At 44.0% G+C, this 19,383-nt stretch overlaps 1 protein-coding gene across 7 annotated transcripts in view; it reads left to right on the top strand.

Annotated features, from left to right (window-relative positions):
* The window catches only part of WDFY3 (WD repeat and FYVE domain containing 3), a 135,340-nt gene that overhangs the window by 13,304 nt on the left and 102,653 nt on the right, over positions 1–19,383 (top strand). For 6 of the 7 annotated variants that reach the window (XM_072336744.1, XM_072336741.1, XM_072336743.1 and 3 more), the window contains exons 2-3: positions 16,583–16,677; positions 18,663–18,872. In XM_072336744.1, coding sequence (XP_072192845.1) covers positions 18,693–18,872 — 180 coding nt within the window. In that variant the 5' untranslated portion in view covers positions 16,583–16,677; positions 18,663–18,692. Of the gene's footprint in view, positions 1–7,173; positions 7,305–16,582; positions 16,678–18,662; positions 18,873–19,383 lie in introns of those variants that run through there. The other variant, XM_072336738.1, reaches the window with a different exon arrangement.

Below are 19,383 nucleotides of genomic sequence, written 5' to 3'. Positions count from 1 at the left end.
CTGGGAAGATTTCTTGGGACACAGACTCTTCTGACTTGGAGCACTTGGCTGACTGTATTTGGAAGATATGTTTAGGATACCCATACAGCCTTGAAAAGAAGTAATTGCCTTCCAGACATCCTTGATTCCCATTACCTTAGACTCTGGTTTTATGGTCATACTTCCAGAGAGCTGTTTAATTGGAAAATATCAGCTACGGAGCAACCCTTGGCACCTAAATAGTGATCCATTAAAACTGATGATCTTTCAGATGTGTATGCTTATCAGCACATTGCATCTTCTTATGTAAACCACTTTCCTGTGGGTTAGGAAGTGGGTATCGTGGCAGCATCAGAGGCTTAGTGGTGAGATTTCTGACTTGCTTGTTCTTTAATGTTTGGATATCTGTCCTTTAACTATATTTACATACAGTGCCAGCTTTGGAATGCTGGAGTCCTGGAGCACGGCTGCTCCTGGCTTACTAGGGATAGCATTCCACTGTTATAGGTGTGGGTTGGAGTTGCTTTTCTCTTTGAATGAGTGAAGCAGGAGTCCTTGAAAGTGTGAAATGTTATTGTTGTTTGCCAAAGAGCTGTGAAGGGAGTAAGGGGACTGCTAATCAGTTGGTGCAGGGGGCACTCAGTGCAGGTCTTTATCCGAGAGGCTGAGTTGCTGTGGAAGCATTAGGAAAGGTAAGTGGCTTATTTAATTCTGAGCTGAGACATTAGTTACAAAGCTGTGCTGCTTTGTAGCATGTTCGCAATAAGGGATTTTAAGGGCTGGGTTACTGCTCTCTGCAGCAATCCCTTATACCAAGGAAAGCTGTGCTTTAAATGAGCTGCAGCTGGTTGTGGTGGTTGCTGATGAATTGCTGCTGACATGGTCACTGCCTCTGGAGTTGTAGCTGGCTAAGACATGGCTGTAGTGACCGCGATAGACTATTGTGGCATAGAGATGGTATGTTTTGCTGTGATGTCCATTGTACGCAGGCAGGAGATGTTCTGGAATCAGAGTTTGAAGAAATGGAATGATTTAGGTAGTCACACTTGTCTTTGACTTGCAAGCTGTTGGGTTTCAGAAGGAGCTGCTGAGCTACCTCCTGGAAGGGGCGGTGACCATCTTTTCCAGTTCATGTTTTGGGGTGCTGCAGAAAGTCAGTTGTGAGGCGTGAGAGCTTTGCAGAGAACTCGTGTGGCTGGGAAGGAGCCCTTTCTGCTGTGAGCACTGCGTGGGCTGATGGGAGAGGGAAGGGAGCCCTTCCCTGAGCACTGAGCTGAAGCAAAATGAGGGCAGCTGAGCCAAACATACTGTCATAGTAGAGCACTGTGACTCACCTCAAGTGAACAATTTTAAGTTGACACGTGTTTGGAACTGCGGGAGAGGAAGATTTACAGGCATGACTTGTAGGAGGCAGCTGTATATTTAAGAGACTGCAGCTTAGCTTCCATTTGCACTTGCTGAAATGATGAGGTGGAAGTAGTGGGGAGGTGGAGATAGTGTGGCTGGAAGTGGGCTGTTCTCGGTGTGGTCTCAGTGCAGTGGGTATTTCAGCAGTCCTTTTTTCTTTCATATCAGTTGTACTGTGTTCATGATTCCTCTTGTAAGATGATCTCAAGTAGCATCTGTGCCATTTGCCTGAGACCCCTTTGGAATTCAGGAGTTGAGTGGAGAAGAGCAGGTCTTCATGTAGTTTCCCTTCTCTGAATATCTCGCGTGTACAAAGGCACTGGGGTTAGAAACTTCTCTGTCTCTCTTTGCTAGAGATGGGTCTGTTCTCATCAGTTTACTTATTCAGAAACTGACAGTCCGAAGTGGCTTGTGGGCAACGTGTTGAGCATCTCACTTTGTTCTGCAGTTCATCTGTGCTGCCACTGGAACACAGATGGTGGTATTCCCACCCCAAGGGAAACCACCAATTTCTGCCTCTGCTGCTGGTAGTCATCCTTGCTGAGCAAAGGCTGCTTCTTGAGGTTGCAGCAATGAGCAGGCAAGCAAATGGTTGTGCTGTATTTGCATAGTCAGAGATGTCTGCAATATTCAGAGCACTAACAGGACTTAAAATAGCCAGGACAACCATCTTGGCTTCTCTGCTGTGGGTTTTCATTTTTTCTGAAGTGCCTTGGGGTCTCTGGATGGCTTTCAGTGTTTGGCAGCAATGACATCTATTTTCATATCCAAAGAAATTCAAGAGTATTGCTGCATCATGTCTTTGCTGACTCTGCAATGCAGCAGCGTTGGGCCATGAGCCCAAATCACAGTAGGAAGATTGAAACCTCCTGACCTAGAGGTAGGAAGAACCAAAGAGATGAGACTGAGATCAGAGGAGGTATAACTGGGGAAATGTAGATTTTTGGAAGAGGAGGTAAAGCTTCTGTTCTTGTGGTCCAAGACCTGAATGAGAGGACTGTAGTTAGATTAGGGTTATTTGTATTGATTCGGTGCCGACAAGCTGCAAATCAGCTGCCCTTTAATCAGCATGCAGTGTGTTTGAGGTCTGTCACACCTCAGTCAAACCTCCCTTTCCTTCTCTGTGGCACAGCACAGCACACAGGTCCGTGTAGGGCACAGCCACCCGGGGAAAACCTCCTTTGCCCATCTTAAGCAATGTGAACTTCTGTGGTTCTTTCATCTCCATTTCTGTTAGAAATATGTTGCCACTTCTGCAGTAGGTATCTGCAAAATATCCAACCACAGGTGTTAGTACTTGAGGCCTCTTGGTCTCCAGTGTTCCAAAAGCCACAAAATTCATAAAGTTCCACAGTGACAGCAGTGCTCTTGATTCCTGCAGCTTGGCCTTACGTGCAGCTTCCAACAGCACGGATGTGTCTTGCAAGAGCAGGGCTGGAAAGGCCAGGTGGTGGATTCTTGTGGCTTGGCAGTGGTAACAGGACATGTTTTTAGGGAAAATAAGATGGTTTTTAGTGAGGAGTAATGTAGGAATGAATGTTTTATGTTCAAGTAAGCTAAAAAGTAGCATTTGAAACTAGAGGCTCTTGTCTGTAGTAACATTTAACATGTGGCAGTTCGCTTACTTACCCTGTGGGCTGAAAGGATGTTTTTTTGTTGCTGATTTGTTTCCCTGATGAGGATAGGGGCGGACATTGTATAAGCTGTCAGGCAGCAGTGATTATGCAACTGCCGCTGTTGTTGTGGAGCCCAAGTCCTTCCCAGTCCCTGGGCACCAGCTGCTGCTGTGCTGTTTGCTACTTGCTTGTTTTTTAAATCATCTTCTTCTCTCTCTTTCTCCCAGCCCCTGCAGCCTGTTTCTTTTGCAAACTTATTTTCTTTCCCATGCCGTTGTTTCCTACTCTCCCCAATGTCTGTCAGTCGGCATCTCGTTTGTTTTGCTTTTTTCTCTTCAGTTCAGTGTGCTGCAAAATAAAGCAGCCCTTGTGTATCATTTGAAGTGAGAAATGGATAGAGAAAGGTTAGTTTGTAATGGGAATTGCTTCACGCTTTATGGATGTCATTAGAAAACAAAAAACAAACACTTGCTTAGATCCAAGTGAAATTTTGCTATAAATGGCTTTTGCCTATGCTAAGGTCAAAAGTTATGATTTCCTGTTCTCACAATATTAGAATAAAGGAAATATCTGGTGTTTTTTCATCCTTCAGAGGATGGGCCTGGGATACATTTCTTTCCATTCCTCCTCCGGCCCCTCCCCTCCATGCACACATACGCTTTGGATCCCCAAATAATATACAGTTCTCCTGTGTAGAAGGCAAGTCAGTTGTAAGTCTTTTCCAGACGAGTGATCCCACTGCAATAATAAAAGCAACAGAATAATTACATGTAATCATACAATGAGTGCTTTGTAAAACTACTGTAAATCTTGCTTGATTTGCATTTCATTTTCAGGTGGCACTTTGTCATGCTCTCTCTGTCTGAGGTTGTGTGTAGTTTCAGTGGCCCCAGGTAAGTCATTCTGATCTGTTTAAGCCTTCAGATATCTGTGGTGCCGCACAGGACTATGGGATGGGAGCCCTTGGAAACCTGTCCTGCAGGTTTTTCCTTACAGATAAACTGAGTATACTCTGTGTGGTCCCAATACATGAGAAAAGATGGTTGGTCTGTGATAGTATGTTGGTTGCTGAATTTCTTGGGTTTCCATAGCAAATGTGGTCTATGCCAGTCATAAATGCCAGGAAGCAATTTGGGCATCAAACATTTAAAATCTGTATTGAGTCGGTAAGTGTTATGCTAAAGAAGCAGTGCAAAAGATGCATTTTCTTGCTTAGTGTCTGCACTGGGGACTAAATGTTTGGGTAGAGAGCTGTACAAGTACAGTCTATCATAGCAAACTGTCCTCTTGGTGTGAGCTGGTTTTGTTGGAATTGCTTTTGTGGAAGTGTGCTTCAGTCAGTCTGCTTCACAGATACCGTACATACAGGAGGTGTTCTCTTTTGCAGTAGGAAGAGTGATGTGTCACATATATTCCAGTCTCTCCTGTTTGTACCTCTACTCCCAGATTTTTCATGGGAGGAACATTTCTTTCCAGTTTCTATATTATGTTTCTCAAGTACAGCCTCGCTCTGCTGTGCATATTCAATCCATTTCTGGTAGTCACACTTGTCACTGGGTTATTGCTTTGCTTCTGTAGCTGAGGAAGGCCATTGGAGCTCAGACCTCGGCCCTACAGTTCTGGCACCACGAGTGCAGTTGCATTATTTATTTAATTAATGCAGCGATGGAAGGGATTTGGGAATCAATCTCTGACTGTTTTCAGATGTGTGTCAGATCTACTTTTATCTCAAAATTTGCTTAGTTCAGGAACTTGCCTCAGAGCTTTGCCAAAATCCAAGCTGATGGCTATTCTTTAAGAACCTGAAGTTAAGTGTCTTGCTAGGAGTTTCTCTTTGCCTTCTTCATTGCAGGGGTTTTTGTTTTGCCTCCTGATGCCTGCCTTGACGTGTGGTCCTTAGGGTTGGTTTATTTGGTGGAGGGAAGTAGTGCCCCCTTCCCCACCCCCCTCATATCCCCCTCCTTCTCCCCTCCCCCATCCCCCCAAGAAGGTTTTAATTACTTTCTAGCAGTTTTGATAATTAAAGCAAAGTATAAGTAGTGTCTGTCTATTTATCTATCTATCTACAAAGTACCCACTCCTCCTGGAGTGCAACTCTTCGGTTGTGATAACACATTAATTGGGATCTAATAAAGAATAATAACTTGGAAGGCTTTTTTTCTTTAGTAGGTTCTGAAGTAGTCAGCAGCTGAGCTAGAAATCTCAGGAATTGAGCAATTTAGGAGGAAGTGGTTTCTTGGCTGCTTTAGAGAGTGGTTGTTGTTTTTTTCTTTCTTTAAATCTGGTGGTTTCTTTTCCAAGCTGCTGCTGTCTACATTTCAGTTTCCCTTCTTGACTCAGTGCACCATTGAGTTGGTTATTGGAGGTTTTATTTTCTGTCATAGATGATGGGAAGGGGCATTTCTATGTGAGTTTCAAGTAGCAGATAGATGACAGCAACAGTGTGTGGTGGTGTGAGGGTGATGCTGGATATGAGGAGCAGGTGACTTTATAGTCAGTATAGCTCTTGGAGGTATCACAGACTGAGCTGTAAATTCTCCTCTGTGAATTGCTGCTGGAATTTCATATATAACTGACTACAAAGAACATACCCATAAAATGCCCATTTTCTTAAAACTATTTCAATCTCCTGTCCATTCTGTCCATTGCACCTTCACTCTGTAGGAATAAATCTAACCTGCATTGCCAGTTAAGTAGACATGAAAAATTTCTGTCAGAGTGGTATTTGTTCACACTGTTTAAAACTGCTTTCCATTTCATATTTGATCAGGAACAAAACCGAAGCGGCCACGTTTCATTGCAAAAGCAGCAAAATCTTATTGTTGAAATTGATATCTTCAGAGGAAGAAATTTCACCTTGACTGAGGCTTGTGTTGCAAGATGTGTGTCTGAAAGCTGCTGAAAAGTACACAGGCCCAATGTCAAGTCAGGCTTAAAAGCAGTACAAGATCTAGTGGTAGTCTAATACCAGGGCAAACTGGGACAGCGCTGACTTCAATAATCACGGAATCATAGAATGGCCTGGATTAAAAAGGACCACAGTGCTCATCCAGTTTCAACCCCCTGCCATGTACAGGGTTGCCATCCACCAGACCAGGCTGCCCAGAGCCGCATCCAGCCTGGCCTTGAATGCCTTTGGGGATAGGGCATCCACAGCCTCCTTGGGCAACCTGTTCACTCTGGGTGGAAAACTTCCTTTTATATATGAGCTCAATTACTTCTGTGGTGTTTCTTGAGTTCTGATGAAATCCATCTCATTTTGCAAATGTGGTTCTTCTGTTAATTTGTGGTGTTCAGCAGTTTGTTTCCGTATCGTGAGCTGAGAGTTGTGACGGTGCTCTGAAAAGCCCAATTCCTTCAGAATAACACCACCCAGGGTTGGCTTTATGAACGCTGATTTTAATGGTGCGGGCAGCAGGCCAAGTGTGCCATTTCTATGTAGCATCTGTTGGAGGCTGCAGTCATCACACTGTGATTAGCCTGTGTCTGAATGACAGTAATCCTTCCAACCAAACCCAGTGCTCCTGCTGCTGGCGTTTGTGCAGTGACATTCTGTTTCTGTTTTAGTTGTTTTTCCCCTTAAGAACAAATCAGACCTCAAACAAGCAAGAGTTTAAATAGCTTTAACAGACAGGATTTATGTCTTGACAGTTTTTATCTTTTTTTTTTCCATGTTCGGTTATTGTTTAGGCAGTACAGTTGTAATGAAATGTTAAGATATTAGGTCTCACTTTTCTCTTTATGGATATATTTATTGTATTGGTTTGGTTTTGCCAAAAATCACTTCACCCAGAAATAGGAATTTTAAAAATCCTTATTTTTGAGTTTTAACTTTACAATAGGAGAAATGACTGTGAGCAACTTGGATCCCATTTAGCGGACTTGTAGGGCTGTTGTATTGTTATGTTTCAGAGGAGCAGCAGAGAATGAAATTGTAGAAGAGCAGTGACTTGGTTCTCGTAAAGGAGGAACAGATCCTTCAAAATACATTTTGAGGAAGTTGAGCAAGAGCACGCTGAGAGGAAGGAGGGTTCAGGCTGTACCGTGGGTCAGCTGCTGCATCCCCCTCCCTGTGAGTCACCCCCCCACCTTCCATCAGCAAATGGAATAAATAAATAAATAAGTAAAAAAGGCAGAAGGGATTCCCCATTGACTCCCCACAGCAACCACAGCACAGCTGCAGATCCACACTTGGTATTTGCATGTTTGCCAACCCATTAACTCCCGACTCTTGGAAATGATTACTGATTGAGGTGTGATCTTGTGCCTGTGGTGACAGGGAGAACTGGAGGACTGTGGAAAGTAAGTTAAACTTTTGATCTGTTTGTGTTTCTCTCTCAACATTTCTCTTTGTGACTGAGCGTATGGACCACTCTAGGAGTGATGCTGCTGCATGTGTGAAGAGACATCACAACTCCACGCTGGAAAATGACGTTTCCTTGCTTTAGATCATTCCGTCTTTTTTTTCCCCCATGTCTGTATCCTTTCTGTTATGATTTGGGTCTGGAGCTTACTTCCTGTTGAATCTTGGTTGCGGCCTTGCACTTTGAGGCCAAGGTTCTCATTCACCCATATTCTTTACGCAGTGTATGTCTGAGCTCTTGGCAGAATGGGTTTCCTTGGTGCGGGATACATGCTTTGACAGAAATGGAACTTTGGGAACTAAATGTTAACTGCATCCTTCTCCTTTGTGCTTTTTAGGACTTCTAGGCAATGTAGTAGGCTACACAGTGAAGTCGGCAATAAAAATGTGTGTTATTTTCTGATCTGAATGTGATCCACACTATTTATGGTCAGAAATGTGCATAGTGAGATGACTTTGGCCAGGATCCTCTCTCATCTATCTCAGAGGAGAGGAGGAAGCAGTGAATGAAATGACGAACAGAGGAGTTGTCAGGGGAGACATGGAGGAAAGTTGGGTTGAATTTTGAATGTGAATTTAACAGCATGAGGTCTGCTGTGTGGAGGCTCTTTTAGAGAAGCACAAAGTTGAAATTTAGTTACAGTGCGTGAGCAAATGAAAGCCCATCATCTGAACGTTCCTTTGAACTGATCCTGTTGCAAAGTGAAGCCTTTCTCAGAAGCTTGGGCTGCTGAGTTAAAACTGCTGAGCGCTACTTTGAGAAAAATGAGGAAGGAGCACAACAGCAGAAGTGCTGTGCATAACTTTTGGAGCAACTACGTGCAGACCCTTCTTTTATTTGTTTTTAGAGCTGGATCTGTGCTCCTTTATGTTCTCTTTGGTTAAAAGAGAAATAAATTTCCTCAGTCCGAGTGTCAATGCTGAGCAGTGTGGGCTGTGGGATTCCTCTTTTCAGGTTTGAGGTCTCTGAATGGGACAATGGTCTTTGACTTTAAATGCTCCTCTCTGATTTTGCGCTGCAGGCCCGTGTGGTTATTATTGGGATATTTAGTTCGTAGGTGGTTGCTGGGAAACTGAAACCTCTAGTAGCTGCACCGTTGGAGATTTCTGATGTAGCCTATGATGAAACAAAGAAGTGAGGCTTTATTTTTAGGATTTATACATCACCCTCAAGTTGCTTAGTTGCTGCCATTTCCACACTGAGTTGTGAAGCAGTGTTGACTGGTATACAGCAAAAAGATTTACAACCTTCCCTGAACAGTGACATTTTATTTAGAGGGGAAGCCATTTCTTGCAATATGTGCCCTTAAAGCCTAGGCCTGCTGACCAGGAAGGCTGTTGTGCAGACCAGAAGCAGTGAGCTGGCAGCCCAGAAATCAAAGCTGTCCTGCAAGCAATTCCTTCCTAGCCCCAGAGAACACGTGGATAAGAGCTGTCCAACCCAGAAGTGGTGTGAGCAGTGTGCAGAGCCCAGAGCAGGAGCACTGGTGGGAACAGTGCACAGACTGGCTGGCTCCTCATCCTCACTGCTCCTTCCTCAGCACTAATTCCTTGGATGACTGTCCTCAGGAAGAACGTTATTCCTTTACAAGAAGTTTTAGCCTCTGTTGTTTCAGGTTTTACCTGTTGTCTCATTTTCCTACTGTGCATTGGTTGTTGTGAAGAGCCTGGCTTCAACTTTGCTCTGCCAATAGCCTGTGGCTTTTTAATACAGGTCAACCTTCAGTCCCTGTTAGGAGCTTGTAATTTTGTGATTAATTAAAGAGTAAATAACAACTAGTATGAGCTTCAAATTAGCACAGTGAAATATCGACTATGTTATGTAATATAGCGCCACTGAGTTGGGCCGTATTGAGCAAACTGGCACGTTGACACTAATTAAGAGAGAAAAATCTTTACTTACTTTGGTGTGTATTATTTGGAACAATTTAACCACTTCTTACTGAAACAAAGAGCATCCTGCTATGCCCCCGAGGCGTTGTAAAATAGCACCTAAAATTGTGCTGCAACTCTTCAAAATACCGTCATGGCTGCCAGAGCTTCTATCCTCAGGGAGATAGCTGACCTCCGGGCTTCAGAAATTTAGGTAATCAGGATTTGTCTCTGTATCCAAAGGGTTTAGATATGTATTTATTCCCGTGGAGAGCTAAAGGATTAGCAAGGCATTAACTTTCTGAAATGAATAGAATCCCTCTCTATTTTACTGGATTATGATTTGATGAAGCAGAATGTTATGTTCATTCAGGAAGATCTTTTTTAATTTTATTCTTTCATACACAAAATTAAAGGTTGTTTAAGTCATACAGAGTTGTTGTTTGAATGTGTATTTGGTTGATCTAATTTGTCTTCTCTGTGGGTATTTGATCAACTTCAAGTATGTACATCAGTGTTAACCTTGATTTCAGAAGGGATGACCGCTGTAGAAAGCTTGCCTGTCTGACTTCTTGGGTGTACCTCTTGCGCAGGGATGAGAGGCACATGACAAGGTAAATAACACCTACAACAAAAATTTCCATCTACACTGTGTTAAGCAGCCAAGCAGCAGAGCCCATCTCTCAGAGAGGAAGTGCAGTTTCCATCCTTCGGGATGCTTGGAGTTCAATGTGGCTCCAAGCAACCTGCTCTAAGCTGACCCTGCATCTTCATGGATGTCTTCCAGCTTGTGTTGTTCTGTACTTAAATACAAAGAATGGCCAGCATTTCCATGATAGGAGTCAGTGCTGAAATAAGACCTAATGTCTGAATTTGAAACCCACCACTTAAAAGCATAATGCTCCATTTCAAGCAGTGTGATTAATTTAAGTTTAATGCTGCAAGTGATGTGCGAGTCAGTTTAATGTATCTATATAGAGAGCATCTTGAGGTGAATTTCTTAATCCTAACAGATTCTGATTTCTCTCTTCAAGAAGCACGTTTTGCTCCTAAGAGCAGAAGATGGTCTGAGTGATAGTGGATTTGTGTCTCCTTGGCAGGGAGTTTTGTAAATTAGGGATTGAATGCAGTACATGAGAATACTCTGAAGACAACTTGAAATGAGTTCTCCTAATTTATTTAAATGTACAAGTTTCTGACGGTTCATTTTGAGAAGGAATTAGCATTTATTTCCATTTGGAACATTAGCTTATGGAAGTGTAGATATTATCAAAGCTTGCAAATTTAATTAGGAAGTAATTAAAGAGCAAAATAATCGAGCGTATGCTAGAATTTTCTTATTCCTCTTCCCAGTGTAATTTTGGCCTTGGCTTAATGCTCAACTGATGGAGCATTTCTTCTTGCTTCCAGTGGAAGGACAGAGATCAGGGGTCTCATTACATCTTTGTGACTCTTTCAGTGACTGCATCAACACTGAGGCAAGACCTAGTCAGTCCCATGGAACTTGCCTAAACTGAATGAGACCTGCTTTGTTTCCTTGACTTCCGTGTTCCTTTCTAAAAGTCTGAGTTGATAGCGTTTAACTTTCATTGTGTAGCCAAAGCATGGAAGTTTTGTGTTGTTCTGCCTGAGCATATGGGCTGCTTCTGGAGGATATGTTAATGCAGCTCTATAAGGTTATGGCTCCTTCTGTTTTACCTCGTAAACACCTTGCGTTTATCTTCTCTGTGCTTTGCGGTGTTGAGATGAATCTTGCTGAAGTAAAACCCATGCAGGATTGGGGTTTTTCTGGAATACATGAGAATTGCTTGAAAGGCATGGGAGGACACAGGGTCTGTCTGGTGAATGCGGCATCGTTTGTGGAGAGTTTGGCTGTTTTGTGGGACCTTTTTTTTTTGTCACTTGTGTGAATTCAGTGGCAGGGAGCAGCGCTTACCAGCTGTATCTGTGAAGTTGGCTGTAATACTTGGTCATTATGACCCCTTTTGTTGTCATCCTCCCTTCTGCAGTCACATTTGGAAGTGTCTATTTTGAGGATTGCTGCTGGATTTGGAATAACTTGCTTGTCACCTCCATACTCCCCTTCCCCAAATACTGTTAGTTGTAGGGAATACTGGCTGAGGCATCTGCATTATCTTTAGTCCAGTTGTAACTGGCATCAGGCAGTATATCTGCCATTGTGTGTGAAAAGCAGAGGCTTGACATGGTTACAGTGCTGATCAGTGCTTACGTATATGTTTGGAGCTCGGAGAGAGCACAGAATTGTGCATTAGAGCAGAATGTTGTGCCCCGATCATGCTTTGTCACACAGTCATATGGCAAAGACATCTTTGAGACCACAGCATGCAAGATCCCCTCCTCTATGCTGGTAATGTATTTCAGGTGGTGGTGGTGTTTGGCTGTGGGGTGTGTGGGATGTTCCCTGCTTCAGCTGGTACAATCCTCCTTGTATTCCCTGCTTTCTGCGCTGTGTTACTCCTGCTCTTGGGAAGAGTTATGGACTGCTGTGTTCTGTGCTAAGTTGGAGATGGATGAAGTAATATCTGATAAGAAGTGTTTAAGAAGTGATGACAAATGTCAGTAGACTTCTCTGCATCATTTTTGGTGTTTTCTGCTGTAAACCTCTAGGCTCTGTCTATGAGAAGGTGAACTGTGTGCTGTGATGCATTTTCCTCCTTGGTCTTTGAGTGCATAAGGCCAGTGGAGCCTTTGCTTGGCAGTATGACTGGAATGCAGACCATGAGAATTCAGACACTGGCTCCTACTGGCAATGCATGGTCCTGACCTCCTGAGCCTGGTCTGTCCAAATCGTGTGCAGTACATTCATGTCCCTCGTACTACCCGGGGCCTGAAACATGGGTGCTGAGTGTGTGTCACTGCTGGAACACACAGAAGTTGGACCTGCTTTGCATGTAATGCCACAGTGCCTTTGCTTTCAGTTAGAAGCAGTATTTTAATCTCTTGGACATGAGCTACCAGCACTCAAGTGCTGTATTTATTTTCCAGCAGCTCAGGCTTCAGTATCAGGATGAAAGTTGCATCAGGGGAGATTCAGGTTGGATGTCAGGAAATATTTCTTCTCTGAGAGAGTGTTCAGGTGCTGCAATGGGCTGTTCAGGGAGGTGGTGGAGTCACCGACCATGGTTTAGTGGGAAATACCAGTGATAGGTGGACAGTTGGACTGGATGGTCTTGGAGGTCTTTTCTAGTCTTGGTGATTCTATGATTCTTTGAACAGTGCTTTGCTTTTCTTGCACTGACATGTTTTGGTTTTCTGTAGTAAGACTTTTCTCCAGCATAACACGTATATGGATTTTTGTAACTTGGCAGAGCATGGCAACAATTACATGAAAATTCATGTTCACTCCCTATTGTACCACCTGAAAACATCTGCACCATCTTCTTCCTGCCAGCACCACACATGACTTGGATTCAGCTCTAAGGCTGATGCTCTCCTTCATGTCAAAATCAAACTATTCTAGGATTTGCAGTAACACCCAGAGCCACCTTTTCATACCTGCTTACACAAAGGAATCAGTAAAAACCGCACAGCCAAAGTTTACATCACCCTATACCTCCCACATCATCCCACACTGTCATGGTGCTGATACCCACGGGCCATCAATGGGAAGCATCTGGAAGCCAAATCCATCCATGCACTGGGGCTCTGTAAGCAGTGCTTCATGGAGGTTTGATCAGGAGAACAAACTGATCCCATCCAGCCCATACTTTCCTGTGCAGCTCCATTCACAGATGCTGCTCAGAGCAGCAGAGATGATGGATGCCACACGTACACAAAACACTTGAACTCAATTTGCAGAGGTGAAGATAACCTGTAGGGGTGCAAGGTTTGCAGTGGGCACAAGGTCAGCAAACATTGCATTCTGGGCGCCAGCCCTGGGAATTCACTGTGTGAGGATGTAAGGACAGGGAGATCTCCTCTCCTGCACTTCCTGTCAGCTCCTTCCAATTAGTTACATGTATGTAACAACGTAAAAAGGCTCCTGAGGTCTGAATAGGTTTCTGTTGGTGCCTGTGGTATGTAACAAAATATTTTTTATAGTATTTTTTAGGGCTCTCATTTTTTGTAAGGTGACGTCAACAGTACAGTGTGTCATAACTTGATAAACCTCCTTTGTCTGCCGAGTGGTGAAGTCAGGGGAATAGAGGTGAACTGGATAGTGCTTGTGTTTCTCTTATGGATTTCAGAAGCGAAAGGGGGAAAATGAGTGGACTTTATGGTGGTTCTCGCTCTGTTTGTTTCTTTCCAAGAATAGAGTGATTTGAGATCCAGCGTTTTTTGTGAGATGCCTGCTGAGGGAAGCAGCAAGTTGTGTTGTTTTTTGGAGTTTCATAAATGAGTGTCTAGAAAGTACAGAGATATTTATCCTCTGTGAAATTAGGGACAGAACTGAAACCTGTGCCTGGGAGGTCACTGCAGTGCTGCCAGTGCTATGTGGCAGAGCAAGCGAAGTACTGAAATGGACAGGGAGGAAGAAGTAGTGACAGCTCAAAGGCATCATCCAAGCCAGAAATCACTTCTGCATCATTGGAAGTGAATTTATACTCATCGCTACCGGTTCTGAAGAAAAAAATGTTTGGAAATGCCATAGTCAAAGTTCAATTGGCCTCTGTTATTTTTAATTTGTTTTTGAAGTAACAGAAGGTGCTTGGAGTTTAATATGCGCTGACCAATGCACTCTGTGGTTCAAATAACGCCAGAAGAAAAACTTTATTCATCTGCTGGAAAATCGTTTTTGATAAGAGAAGGAATAACTACATAATTATTCAAACTACGTGATTAAGCTCTTCAAGGAGTACCTGTCAACCCAAACTCTTCTGAAAATCACTGCAAAGTGTCAGTTAGGGTTTTATCCATCCAGTTCAAGCTGACCACCCCAATACTATGCTTTGGGAAGGTGACTGGAAATGATATTTTGTAACCCCTTCAACTCAGAGGTCACACTTCAGTGCAGCACGAGCTTTATGCAGGGCTTGCATGGAAGCTGAGGTGTTTTGGACACTGAAGGTTTTTTTTCCTTAAACGACACCTGATCTCTGGAAAACAGTAGGTGTGCTCACTGCCAGAGGTCAGTGGTGGGCTGTGAAGGCAAAGTCAGGAGATATGATGTGGATTCTCTGTGGTGCTGGCATCTGCTGAGCATTCCCTGTATGAGCACGCATAGGTGAGGATGTGCTCTGGTGGGTAAGGGATCACCAAGGTAGTGCTGTGCTCAGCAGGCAGAAACTTGGTGACATCCTGTAGTAGTGTTACATGTCATTTCCTTTTTCAAGAGGTAATTCCTACTTATGCGTATCCAAAATGGCTATGAGAAGGCTTTTACTGCTGAATGGTCAGTTTGAGTCTTTGTATGCTCCTCTTCAGTATTGGGTGTCAGAGCCCTGTGGGACATCTGAGGTTGCCAAGAAGAGAGCTATCAGCAGCAAGTGAAGTGCCATGTCTCTGCCTGGTACACTGTGGCTGAGGCAGCCACAGAAGGTCCATGTGTAGAATGGCTGCAGAGTCCCATGGGTGCCCTCTGTGAGACCAGGGAAGCTCTGTTGTGCTCACAAGGGGCAGGAGTAGATGGATAGGGCTGTTCGCTGTGTGCCCAAGTGATTCTTTCAGGTAGATGAATGAGAGTCTGGATTGCTGGGAGAGCACAGGTCCTCACCTCAACAATGAAGTGGAAGGGTTTTGTTTTCTGCACCACTGCTTTTCCCAGAGGTGTTGATTTTTTGGGAGGAACCAAGGAATCAGGCCAGGCCATGCTGTGGAGATTGGCCAGAAATGGTTCTGCTCTTGGAATATGTGGAAATGTTTTTGTCCCTGTCTGGCATGGTGGGAAGACAGTGCTGCTGTCTGTCCCTGCTCTCTGTGTGCCTGGGTCTGTGTGGGCCTGCCACCTCGCTTCCCTGGAGGGGGGACGTGGAGAGATCGATAGAACCTGTGCTGTGCTGGCAGCTCACAGAGCATTGCTGTTGTGGCCAGGATGCTGAGAACTGAGCTGTATTGTTGCTTGATTTAGTTACACTTCTGATGATGTCAGACTTCTGGCATACTCAAAATTCACATTTTTCTGAGCCACCGTCTTCCCTTTCTTTGCTTGTTGTTGTGGAATAAATAGGGCGTGCCATTGGCTTTGCAGTCACTGTTGGTGATTCTGCTGATGACAACAGAGAGAATTTGAGTTTGGCTGGTCCTAAAGATTAGTTGACATAATTAAAGTGGGAGTGGTTTATTTTTGGCACTGAGAGAGCTTTTCAGCTCCTGTGGGCTGTGTTCACACAGCCCCTCCTTTCCCCTGTGCCTTTTGGTTTTGGGACTGTGGATCAGAGCTGTCCCATTCTGTGACCAGGTATTTCTTAAGTCAGTGTGGCCCTGATGCACTTCTAATATGGAAGCAGGGCAATGTAGGAAATCAAGACTTAAGGAGACAGGGTGCTCCGTGCTGTGAAAAGTGTTCACAGTACAGGTAGCTTAATGCGTGCAGACCCTGATCAGTGCTCCCACGTGATTTCTCCCTATTTCTTATTTTGAAATGAGTAAGCAATGCCTGTGGAAGGGGCGTCAGAAGCGGTCTCTGTGGTTTCACTTCCTAATAGTGATGATTTCTTGTTTTCTTTTCCTTCCGATGGAAGCCACAGGAACTGCTGATGCTGCACTCTGATTTCTGCTCAAGCAAGCTCGCAGTGTTGGGGTACTTGCAGCACAACAACTGGTCAGTTGAGCTTTGACAATGTAGGCAGTGCTAATTAAGTCTGGCCTAAATGCAGTTTGATCTGATTTGCGGCCCATACGTAAGATTTCCATTGTCTGTATTAAAAACAAACAAACAAATAGTTCCTAACCAAAGAACTTGTTCATGATATACAAAGGTGTGGCTGTTACTGCCGAGCTCGCGGACCTGCCAACATGTTGATTTCTATTTTCAGTGCTTGCAGAGAGGTTGGATCAAAACACTGTATAGTCATTAAGCACCACATCCCTCTAAGCCAGGAGTTGTGTGAATGCCACCTCTCTGGCAAAGCCTCCTGAAGGCACACCGATCATATGCTGCTGCTTTTCACTCCTGTTTTTTTGTTGTTATTTTTACTGTGGAAAATAAAATTCACAAAGTGTATATTTGTGTTGCTACAAGGTGTTCCTTGTTGATGTGGAGTATGTCTGTACTATAGCATAGGTACCTACACTGATGGTGCTGAACATAGCGGGTTAAGAATCAGAGCTGAATTCAGTGCTTTTACAGATATCCTAGGAGAAATTGCTCTTTGCAGCATAGCAAAGCTCTGCTTTTATTGGCATGTTTGTGTTCTAACCTCTGTTCTTTTCTTACCTTCTCCAGTGAATGGACAGCATTGCTCTTGACGAGGAACCTCAGAAAGGAATGGGCTCTGTTTTCCTGAGGCTGTTGGCCCCGATCCCAGAAATGCTATAGAGGTCAGTGCTGCGAGTACCAGAGAGCATCTGCAGAAACAACCTTTTGGCTTGTAATACCATATTCCTCCCTGTGTGAGGCACTTTGTGTGCAGTCTTAGAAACAGGGTTAGCATGGGCACCACTAGAACGCTGTCAATTTAAAACTGTTCTACTCAAACTAAATTTAGGTTTTTATGTATTGGTATGGTATTGGCACATGGAAATGCATCCACAAAATTACATGCGTGTACACATTTCTGACAGAAATACAGTGGGACTCATTTAAGGCATAATTCCAAGAGTGGTACGTACAGCACACACCTTTAAGTTGGACTTCTTGGACAATGTTGGAATGGCCAGTTCTTGAAGTACAGCTGTGTGGCTGAAGCACTGCAAACTGCTGTTCTCAGTGTGTGCTTAGGCTAAATGAAGTCTCGGGATATTGCTGATTTAATAGAAGAACTGGCAGAACTAGCAAAAGTCAACAGCAGCGGTGGGTGAGATGACAGAGTGTTTTGTATATTATAAATGGAGTTGCCAGCATTCTGTGAGTCACTATAAGAAATTTCAAGTATCATCTATGAAAGAGTTTAATAACACTAAAATACAGCTTCCCCTCCTCCCCCACTTCTCACGCAGCAAGGTTTTGGCTCAGGTGCAGCATTCCATATTTTATTCAGATCAATTATCCTGCTGTCATAGCGGGAGAACTACTCACAGTCTGAACAGTTTGGGTAAAGGTTTGGGATTCCTCAAAGAACTGCTTTTACATAGAATCATGCACACTGGAAAAGACCACTAAGATGGTCAAACCCAACCCCAACCCATCCCCACTATGCCCGCTGACCCTGTCCCTCAGTGCCACATCTCCATGACTTTGTCTCTGGGTTTAATGGTTCCTCAGTAACTGGTATTTCCCTCTATTATTCCAGTTGCAGTACCTTTAGGATAATTGCTTCTCCTTTTCATAATTGACCCTTCACGATAGCCTCTTTTTTTGATAATTTAAATAGATCAACTTCTTGACATTTCTTGCTGTAAGACATTTTCTATCCTTGAATAATTTTTATCGCTCTTACTGACCTTCTTCAGTTTTTCAACAGTCTTTAAGCAGTGAGAAGTGGACACTGTAATTCCATCGACTCTTTCATTTTTGTTCTCCATAAATTCATGTATAGAAATCATTTTCTGTTCCCCTTCACTCCTTCCCAAACCTGAAGGTAAACATGACAATTATCCCTTTTGCAGTAGTGTCCAACAGGCTACTTCTGAGTGACTGATCTACTCTGAGCCACTCAATTCTCTTCTAAGATCCTTGTTCACAGACTTCAGTCTCAGATACAGAGGAGTAGCTCACATTGCAGGATGGTGCAGGGCTGCGTACAGGCACTATGTGGTATCAGTGCGAAGTGTTACTGTGAGCTGCTTGTGATCCAGGAGGGTGATGGTGGTGGGGAGGAGCTTTCTTGTGGATTGGACAGCTGTGGTGTGAGGTCAGCAATAAGTCTGTAGGGAGGCAGTGTCTGCTTGCCCTAGGGAAATCGGGGAAAAAGCCATGTGTGCCTTTGTATTGATATAGCCGATATCTGAGAAGGTGTGAAGAACTTCTTAGGTTACAGTGTAATGTATAGATCTGGTACTAATTGTATTTTAGAATTATTTTGAGAGTACTTTCCAGCATGTCAGTAGTGTTTCTGTACATGCTCTGAGATGAGCATTGAAGAATCATAAAAACATCTCAGAAACTGCACCGAAGTGTTTTGCTATGCTCTTTGCCTGTGCAGCCATGATTGGTGCCAGAGGGTGTTGGGCGTTGCCTGGTTGCAAGCTGTCTGTCTCAAACCCTTTGGGCATGTGCTAGTCAATTCCTAGCACATAAAATTACTTAACGGTGATAACTGTGGCATGGAACTTTGCTGCAGGAGGGGCTGCTGTGCATTTACAAGTTGTGATGGGATGGTGCCTGGCTTTCTTGCACTCAGCGGTTTGTGTTTGTCTTGGCACAGGACACAGGGGAGCTCCGGAAGCCAGTCAGGATGAATATGGTGAAGAGGATCATGGGCCGGCCCCGGCAGGAGGAGTGCAGCCCTCAGGACAATGCGCTGGGGCTGATGCACCTGCGGCGCCTCTTCACAGAGCTCTGCCACCCGCCCCGGCACATGACCCAGAAAGAACAGGAGGAAAAACTATACATGATGCTGCCGGTATTTAACAGGGTAAGCCAGAGAGTCTGTGAGAGAGCCTTTCACTTTATTGAAACCAACTGCTCTTATTGCGTTTTCCCAGGATCTCTGGTTCCAGCAGAACTGAACTTGCTCTTTGTTGGCATCCTGTATTTTTTTTCCATCTTTTCCTTGTGTGTGGTGTAAGTGGATGAACCCATCACTGGAGATTTTCTTCTGTCAGGACTGTTTCTGAGATGCAACCCGTGGCGGGATGTAGCTTCAGACAGCTTTCCTGTGCAGCTTACTGTTTTTATAGGCACCTTCATCTTCTGGGAAACTGAGTACCCTATAAGATGTTTTCCAAGGTGAAGATGCCAGCTGCTGCAGTCCCTATTCTCCTCTTTTAGAGGTGATTTCTAGCTTAAGCTTAGTTGTGTGCAAGTTTGTACCCATTTGTTCGTGTGCCAGCACTGTTCTTGAGCCTAAATCACACTTCTCCCTTCTTGACATTTACTGTATTGATGCATATTTAGAGATAACCATCATGCTCTCTCTTGTCAGA

This window comes from Excalfactoria chinensis, chromosome 4, assembly GCF_039878825.1.
Source record: "Excalfactoria chinensis isolate bCotChi1 chromosome 4, bCotChi1.hap2, whole genome shotgun sequence".
NCBI lineage: Eukaryota > Metazoa > Chordata > Aves > Galliformes > Phasianidae > Excalfactoria > Excalfactoria chinensis.
The sequence above is the reverse complement of the archived record's forward strand: the minus strand, read 5'-3'. Positions and strand labels throughout refer to the sequence as shown.